Source organism: Narcine bancroftii, chromosome 12 (genome assembly GCF_036971445.1).
Source record: "Narcine bancroftii isolate sNarBan1 chromosome 12, sNarBan1.hap1, whole genome shotgun sequence".
NCBI classification, from domain to species: domain Eukaryota; kingdom Metazoa; phylum Chordata; class Chondrichthyes; order Torpediniformes; family Narcinidae; genus Narcine; species Narcine bancroftii.
Genome location: NC_091480.1, coordinates 97,417,144 through 97,426,901, shown reverse-complemented (window position 1 = coordinate 97,426,901; position 9,758 = coordinate 97,417,144). Strand labels below are relative to the sequence as shown.

The window sequence follows — 9,758 nt, the reverse complement described above, 5'->3', positions numbered from 1 at the left end:
CAAGAGGAAGCTTCTTGGTTCTCAAATAAATTCACAGCAGCTGTCAGCAAGAATGAATAACGATTCGATTCAAAAACCTTTTCAATGTCTTCAATTGAATACTTTGTTGGATTTTCCATTATCTATAAATGTAATGGCCAAGTTCATTCAGTAGATTAAAGGGATATGGGTGAAAAGGTTAGGTTGAAAATCTGGTCAGCATGGACAAATTATACTGAGGGAGTAAAACACAGATGTCTTCAGACACAGTGACTGAAGTAAAAACCCAACGCTGGAGAAACTCAGCAGGTCAAACAGTGGACTTTAACGAGCGAAGATAAAGGTACATAATCAACTTTTTGGGCTTGAGCCCTTCATCATGTATGAGCAAAATGTAGGCAGGTGCCTGAACAAAATGGTGGGGGGGGGGGGGAGGGAAAGGAGCAAAGTGCCACAAGCAGGAGGTAATAAGCGGACAAGGAAGGGGGGGGATGGCTCTGTGAATGGAGAGGGAAGAGGTAAAGAGCTGGAGGAAAGAAGACAGAGGGAGAACAGGGAGTGGTCTAACAGAAACTGGAGGTCGACGTTAATGCCATTCGCTTGGAGAGGGCCCAAACGGAATATTGGGAGTTGCTCCTCTAATTTACAGGTGTATTGGACCAAAGGACTTGTTTCTGTGCTATTTAATTCTATGATCCATCTCTGCCTGAAATAATGAAGAATTTCAAAGAATGTAACCCACAATGTTTAGTTGTCACAATCTCAATGACATCTTTACAGTTCAGAGTTGAAGGCTGAACTGGATGGATGTTTACCCTGTGCATCTACAACTGGCAGCAGTGATCTTTAGTATATCTTGTCTGCCCATAGCTTTGCTCTGTAGAGCTGGAGCTGATCTGCTCAACTTCCTGTTTGAATTAAAGCAATGTATTCAGCAAGCCTAGCCTGTGATTTTCACACACACCATGTTTGAAGAGGCTGCAATCGCAAACTTTGCTTTCTAAAATATTCTGCAAGTTGCACAATACTCAAAAAGTGTGCAAACAGCAGAAGTCAGCAAGGAGATTACACAAAGGAAATAGAGTGGACAGAATGTTGGCATGGTGGTACTTTATTGGCTTGCATCCTCTCTTATCTTCACAATATAACTTCAAATCTTAATTTAATCAAGTCTGCCTGATAAATTTTCAGTGGCCCTTAGCAAACAATTGCAGTAAAATCTGCAGACACTGTGGTTAAATTAAAAACACAAAGCTGGAGAAACTCAGCAGGTGAAACAGTGTCCTTCATACAGCAAAGATAAAAATACATAACCAACGTTTCTGGCTTGAGCCCTTCATCAACCTTGATGAAGGACAAACCCAAAAACGTCAGGTATGCACTTATTTTTACCTTTGCTTCTAAAGGACACTGCATGACCTGCTGAGTTTCTCCCCCCCCCCCCCCCCCCCCCCCCACCTTGGCAAATTATTCAGTTGTTCATCTGACAGAAGTAGCTGGAGCATCACACCTATGCACTGGGGTCTCGCTTCGAGACTCCACAATCCCCTGACCATCACAAGAGGGGCACACACAGCTTGGAATGCCATTCTGGGGAATTTTCACATGAAGCAAATTTGAAAAGATGTTGGAAATGGATTGGAGTGCACAAAAAATCCAGCATGAACTCCCTGAGTCCTGACATCAGATTTGAATCTGATGGTCCTGAAACAAGACTAGACCAAGCTTTTTCAAGTTTGTACCCACACTCTCTACTGGCATCAGTAAGTTTTATTTTTTAAAAGATACTCTACGGTAATGGGCCTTTCTGGCCCATAAGCCCATGCCACCCAAATAGACCCAATTAATCTACCAATTCTGTATGTCTTTGGAATGTAGGAGGAAACTAGGGCATTCGGGGAAAACCCACGCAAAGACGGCAAAAACGTACAAACTCCTTGCAGACCACGCTGGATTCGAACCCAGATTACTGGTATTGTAATAGCATTGTGCTAACTGCTACACTAACCGTTCCACCCTTAGCACTCTTTCTTCAGCGTAATCCTAGTACGTGACAGGAGAGCATATCATGTGGCTAAATATCGTCATTTTTAATCTCATTAAAGTATAATTGATCATTACAGGTGCAACATATGTGCCAGGGATACACTTGGGAATGATATCGGAAAGGAATCGGAACTGATAAAGTGGACTCTTTCAAACTGCATAATGGATAGTTTTGAAGTCCAGACAAGCATTCTGGACAGTAATAGCTCTAAAATGGGTTGTTTTGCCCAAGTAATCTGGATGAAATGAGGAAGTTAGCTCAGCATTTGAAGCACCATCAAATGATATGGACTTCCAAGATGATAGAAAAACCGATCAGAAAAGAGACAGAACAAATTGAACAATGAGTCAGAGTCTGAATCAGAATTTATTGTCATGAACACGTCACAAAATTCATTGTTTTGCTGCAGGCGTCATAGTCCAACTATTGCAATACGGTTACAATTAACAAATAAATTAGTGCAAAAAGAAAGTGAGGTCGTGTCTGTGGTTCATTGTCCATTCAGAAATTTGATGGTAGAGGGGACAAAGGTGTCCTTGTTCCACTGGGTGCTCATCTTCAGGCTCCTGGACCTCCTTCCTGATGGTTGCAGTGTGAAGAGGGCATGGCCTGGGTGGTGAGGGCCATGAGGATAGAGGCTGCTTTTTTAAGGCACCGCCTCTTGTAGATGTTTTCGATGCGAGTGGGGACTGATGCCCATGATGGTGCTGGCCAAGTTCACACTATAGTTTTTTTTTTCCCTGTCTCGTGTACCAGACAATGATGTAACCAGTCCGTTGTAGTTCTGCAGTTGCTGGGTAGTTGTCATGGTGCTTTGGCTCCTGGGTGAATTGGGCACAGTGATTACAGGAGAATGTAGTAGGGAAGTGTGCGTAACCAAACCACTAATTCAAATCACAAATACCAAGATTCAGCAATTGGTTGAAGGTTACAGAATGTGTGGGTTATTCAGTGCTGTCGCTAGGCCCCACCCTTGAGGTGCTAAAACTAGGGCAAACACATCAGGGACTGAAAGATAACCAACAAGGAGTCTCCAACAGCTCAGTGGTTAGATCACTGGACTTAAAAACCAGGGGTCACGAGTTTGTTCCTCGCTAAGGCCTCATTTCTGTGAGGGACGCTTGACAAAATGGCAACTCTCTGTCTTCCGTAAGGAAGACAAAGTTAAAGAATTTCATGCATGTTATATTCTAAATGTAGTATTACGATACAATAATGGAACCTTTAGCTCCTGGAAAGAATTCTTCAAAATCCTCCTCAACCGCGACTGTCCTGGACACAAGGTCATTGCATCCAACCTACCGCCCCATTAAGAAGTCAGGAAGGATATAAATTACAAGTCCTCGGGTGTAGATGGCATCCCAGCTGAAATTCTAAAATAAAATCAGTGACTAATCCATAATCACACCCCCACATCTTAAGAGAAAAATACATATCAGGGAACCTCAGAGACTGAACCACCAGGCTGAGAAACAGCTTCTTCCCACAAGCAGCAAGACTGCTCAATCCCTCCGAGATTCTACTATTTATTTAAGAATATTTATTAATTTTACACTGCAAAAAAAAAAGCTTGTAAGTACAGTATGTGTGCTATGTCTGTATATGTGTTTGCATGTTATTACACCGAGGACCAAAGAACGCTGGTTGGTACTTTACAATTGGAAATAATAAACTTAAAACTGGAAGCTGTTCACAATGCAATAACTTGCAAAACAAAATGCTGTTATGGTCTCACATCAGCTTTCGACTCATCAGAACAACTTAATTAAATTCAGTTGTCCTCAGAAAATTTATCTTCATCTTACACTTGCTCCATAATAGCATGAATCCGAAAAATGTCTCTACAATAAAGTCATTCTCCAAGAAGACTGGTAGCAAACATGGCTGCATAACTGCACCAATTTTTTTTTTCCAAATCATTCTTGCCATTGGGCTTCAACTAACCTCCAACAAACTTTTTGTGGGATAGAGGCCATGTTCAGAAGTGATGGGAAGCTGTTTAGCCTAGAGACCAAAGTTACCCACAGTTCACTAGTCAAACTTCAACATGCAGATGGTGTGTTCATGTCTGCTGAGCCCCCAAGCTCCAAGCCTTCATCAACTCTTTCTCAGAAGTGTCAATAAAGACAGGCTTTGCACTCAAAATCTGCAAGAAAAAAGGGCCCGTGTCAACCTCCTGCTACTATGCATTGAGAAGGTAAAGCTTCCTGGAAAGCTTGAGCCATTTCCCAGCCTTTGTTTAGTGAAAGTGGATACAAGACCATAACATACAGGAGCAGAAGTAGGCCATTCCATCATGAGCTGATCCCTTCTGCAACTCTGCCCCACTCCCCATTGATGATGAAATTCACCATTGCCTTTAATGTATCAGTACAAATTTAGGGCAAATGAGGTAAAGAGTATTTGGAGATGAGGACCCCATGTTTGGCTCAGAATCATCATCATCTATTGCCTTTTGAGATGCTATTGAGCAGCCATCTAAACCTTTTTCTTTCCATTCACATACCACTTTAAGTAATCCTTATGCTGTTGGTGCTCTGTGATTAGTAAGGGATTGCTTAAGGTGGTATGCGAGTGGGAAGAGAAGGTTGAGAACCACTGCTCTGGGTCCAATTGTTACTGAAATATTTTGCTTGAGAAATAGTGTCATTGGCCCATTTCCTTTGGAGTTTTGAAACCATGCACATGACGAGTCAATGAGGGACGATTAAAACAGTGGTTTCAAACTTTTTCTTTCCACCCACATACCACCTTAAGCAACCCCTTACTAATCACATGGCATAGGGAATATTTAAAGTGGTATCCAAGTGGAAAGAAAAAGGTTGAGAATCACTGCTCTAGTCCATGCATTGGTGAGCTGTATTTGCAACAAAAAGAGCAGGCCACCTTGCAGATCATCCGCTGTCCATCATGTCAAACACTTCTTGTTCCACCCCCTGACGTGTCAACAGTTCCCACACGGGCTGCCTTAGCCAACACAGGCTACATCACGCCAGAGTGGAAGTCAGTTAGCCTTGATCCGAGGGGCTGCCTCAGAATTAATTTATGCCGACAGGAGATTAGTCAAGCCCTCTCATGAATGCTCACTTGCCTAATACAACTTTCACTCTGCTCAGGTGATTCAATAATCGGAGCTGAGGGAAAGGAAAATCTGCCTCATTAAATTTGGATTAAAGTCAACATGTTACCTTCAAAGACTACGGAGGTGAAAAGCCAGGATTCAGTATGATGGACAGATCCGAATATAAATTACAAGTAAGTGGAGCTGCAGCATCAGATATTCATATATTCACAATATCACCATAATATATTCCAGAACACAAATTACACATGAAGGTTTGTGTCTTTATTTTGATGGTGGCTGAAATTAAAGCCCCTTTGAACTTTAGTGACTGAACAGTGGGTATTTTATTGAGGTTTTTTTTTAAATGCAATTTGAGGCCAATCTCCAGTGGGAAAGGAAATGCTCTCTTTTTGCTTGCTAAATAGAATACTGGAGACAAAGGAGTAATGAGCCAGGATGCAATTTAGACTTTTTTTTTTAATTTACAGTACAGCAGGTATTTTGGCAAAGTAAAGCTGCAGGCCACACAAGGGAGGTTTGTGGGGTAAGCAAACACAGTTCTGATACACCAGTGGTTTTCACACTGCCTCTAAACTTGCATCTTAAGCATTTCCAATGCCATTAGTGCTCTGAGATTAGTAAGGGTTGCTTAAGGTGGGATGTGAGTGGGAAGGGAAGGTTGAGAATCACTGCTCTAGACCCAATTGTTTCTGAAATATTTTGCTTGAGAAAAACTGACATTGGCCCATTTCGTTTGGAGTTATGAAACTGTGCCCATAATGAGTCAATTAGGTTATGATTAAAATGATGGTTTTCAAATTTTTTTCTTTCCATTCACTTACCTCCTTAAGTAATCCCTTACTAATCACAGAGGACTATGGCACAGGGATTGCTTAAGATGGAATGCAAGTTTAGGGGGACACTGATGCACTGTCCACAAAAAGGTTCCTTCAATAGAAGGACCCATGCAGGCAGCGGGCTGTCGATGGCTCAAGGCGAGGAATCCACGCAGCCTGTGGGCTGCTGGGGTCTGCGGTCAAGGGACTCGCTGTAGGCTGAGAACCCCTGGAGACTGGCTGAAGGGGTACCAGGAATCAGAACCGGGATGTGAGGGGCTACCGAGGGCACTGAAGGGTTCCTGATTGAGTCGGAGGTTCGGACCTGGAGCTCGGGTTGCCGATGGTTTGGACTGGACTCTGTGTGGCTGCGGGGGCTGTGGGAGTGCTGGAGACAAATCCACAGATACTCAGTGACTCTGGGGGGAAACTCTCTTGCTTCTCTAAGAGGCACTTCAGGCAATTTCTGCGGATGGTAAATTTATCTGCCTTACAGCAGGCAAAAGGCAATTTCATGTCATAATGACTCTTTTTATTACATGACAATACATTTAATATTGAAGTTACATCACATTATTTCTCAAAATCAAACTTTGTAGGTTGCAGGTGCAACCGATTTTAATATCCCCAGAAAACACAATAATATCTGGAGACTATCAAGAGCAATAAAAAGCAGTTGGCTGCTTTATAATAAATACAGGGTCAAACAAATATCTGTAATGGAGAAATTTTCTCCAAACCCGTCCTCCCATCATTGTGGCTTCTCTTTGGAAACAATTGGGGAGCAAACTACAATGGGTAGGGGGTTAGGACGTCTTGCACACTTGCCAAGTAGCATTGTGAGGAACCCATTATTTGGCAGTAGCAGGTGGTTGGTGTCAACTGTCATTGAGGGTCTCCGGATAGGTTGAAAATCTCTGCTCCAGCATTCGGTGGACTGGCAATGTTTTGAATCTGCAGCTTGGATCCATATATGTGGACTCATTCAAACCAAGAGCTAATGAAGATCTAAAATTAGCAATAACTGTACCATCTTCAGGCTAATTAACCTTCCAGTGCCACTTTTATGATCTCAGAAGACAGCATTTCCAACTAATGGAGGCTAGGTTTATGGACCATTCTTAGAACCCTTGTGGAACTTGGGGCGTGTCGGTCAGGTCCCAAGGTTGCTAGACGAGAGATTTCAAACTGAATTATGTAAAATTTCTCATGTTGCAGTTACAGGTTTTGGCCAGTGGTGTCACTGTGTAACCACTGTTGCCCAAATGCACAACGCAAACTCTCAACTTTTTTTCTGAGCAAAGTTAAATGAATGATAAACCTTGGGAGGACGTGCTGGAGAGGGTGAAAATTCACCTGTTTTATTCAAAACACAAACACAAGATCTATCCTCGGAACGGATCTGAAAGCAACTTGATCAGGAGCTTTTCTTTCCTCTGCAATAATGAAATGCAGATTTTGGGACATTGCAATCAGTGCCTGGCCGGATTCTGAAGCACCAGGTGTAACAGTGGTCCCAGCATTCACTGAACCCAACCTGTGACAGAGTCAAGTCTAAAAGGGTTCTATTGAAAAGCACTGCTTTTGAAGCAACAATCTGCAAATATAAAACTTTTTTTAAGAATTAAAAAAGGGGGCATATTGGGGGAAAGAAGAGATAGATGGCAGCAGGTAGCTTCCCAGCTCAAAACCATTACCAAAATCAAAACCATATGTCCATTCCAGGTACAAGAAATTGAAGTTCATTGCTATCCAGTGTTTTATTCATTATGACTAGAATTCTTTTTCTTCATCATCAGGTCATCGATCAGTCTTCCCATCAGACACCACTGGGAGCTTTATTGCCAATTGTATGCACTAGATTCTTCATTAACATCAGCTGCCCCAATTTCGCCCTGCATTGGGCCGGGGGGAGAAAGCATGGGTGGGGGGGGGAGGGGAATTTGAAATCAATGAGCGGACAGAGACTTGGTCATTTTCTCAAGGAGATACTGATTGGTTCCTGTAGCAGGCTGCATCTCAAAGCATCTGCTCATCATGTCAAGTACTTAACTGCCAAGACCATAATGGTGCAGGTTACAACCATTCCAACGATCATGATGAACTTGTCCTGGAAAGCCCGTTTCTCAATCAGACGCATCACTGTATTTGACATTCCCAACATATTTGCCACATCTAGGACCTTCTTTTGTGCGCCCTGCAGTGAAAGAATACAGTTGTTAGACTATTTTCAATCATTTGAAATGTCTTCGATGAACAGCTCAGTTCATCTTGCAGCATTGGTTCAAAGCAGAAATTTCTAGACATTCTACTCGATATTTATTATTCAGCATACAGTAAAAAAAAATCCAATTTATTTGTCTGTGGAACATTCCCAAGAATAAGTGTCTGACAGTAGCAGCAGTGGCTGAACAGTATACCCATAGCAGGACAAGTTTTCACTATAAATGTGAATACAATAACTTAGAACAAGGACAGAAGGCAGGAACAGATCAACTTATTTACAACCTAGTTCCAATTGAAGACTATATTTAATCTTGACTCCAACATTACAAGAGTGACCATTAGCCACACATATACACCAGACATGGTTCCATGCTTCAAACGACCATCTTGCCCAAAGTAAATTCCACTATCTGGGGAGATTCAGCTAACCCGCCAGGCCTCCCTGTTATGACAAGAGGTCATAGTAAAAAAAAAAACACCACAGAAATGCTGGAGGAATCGCAATCATAATCACATTCTCTGCAGACTATTGTTTCACTGGGTACAGTAAAAGCCAAGCTTGCACTTGTCAAAGTACTGATCTAATTGTGCTTCCAGGTATCCCAGTGAGCGAAACCCGGAGAACCAGGTACTATTCTGACTTTGCGCTGTCTGTGTGGAGTCTGCATGTTCTCCCTGTGACCACAAAGGTCTCCTTGGATTGCTCCCGCTTTTTCTCACATCCCAAAAAAGTGTGGATCAAGCATCTGATAGAATGCAAGGGGATTAATGTCAGATTAGCACAAAGCGTTGAGGACCAGTACAGTCTCAGTGGGCTCTACATATTCGAGTCAATAGCAAACCCACATTGATGGCCTTATCTAAGGATTGTGTTTGCTGAATTATTGCATAGTCGATTCTGGAACATGACTGACTGAAAAGAAAGAAATGCTATTTGATGGTCAGGGAGGTGTGAAGATGCTGAGTTCTGGCTATATCACGAATTGCAGGACGATATCTTTTTGACAGGATGGTTGATGCTCCTCGATGCCATGAGATGAAATTAAATCATGGAGCACACAACTTTAAAAATCTTGTACAATCATTTTTGAATAGACACTAACAATAAGATTGCCTGCTTAATCACTTGATTTCGAATTAAGATTTGATAAAGTCATATTTCCTTATTTTACCAAAATTGCATTCAATTAATTACCTTCTATTAGTTTGTAAAGTCAGGATTCAATTTTGCATTTCAATACATGAAATGCTTCAATAAATGCGGTCCTTCACATCTATTTGATTGCTTGAGTTATCAGTAGAATCACATTATATTACAACGTCATTAAGTAAATCAATTTGCAGACTTCCTGCTGTTAAAACTAATTTTGGCAAATCTTCATTCACTCTTGCTAAGGTTCAATTATGCAACTCTATATCCATCAAATAAATTATCTTCAAATCTGCATTTATTTAAACCAAACAAAACTCCCAATGTTTCCCACAGTAAGAAAGTACAATCATGGGTTGGCATAAATTATATCTTACAGATCCAGGTTCTTCGCAAAAGGACAAGTTTATAAGAGCAAAGGGGGTTTTCAACTCTCGTCACTAAAGTTAGTGGGTT

General features: G+C 41.7%; 1 protein-coding gene across 3 annotated transcripts in view; it reads right to left on the bottom strand.

The window, feature by feature from the left end:
- Positions 1-2,373: 2,373 nt before the first annotated feature.
- gosr2 (golgi SNAP receptor complex member 2) overlaps positions 2,374-9,758 on the bottom strand; it is a 60,177-nt gene continuing 52,792 nt past the window's right edge. For 2 of the 3 annotated variants that reach the window (XM_069905062.1, XM_069905063.1), the window contains one exon: positions 2,374-8,123. In XM_069905062.1, coding sequence (XP_069761163.1) covers positions 7,962-8,123 — 162 coding nt within the window. In that variant the 3' untranslated portion in view covers positions 2,374-7,961. The remainder of the gene's footprint in view (positions 8,124-9,758) is intronic. The other variant, XR_011347069.1, reaches the window with a different exon arrangement.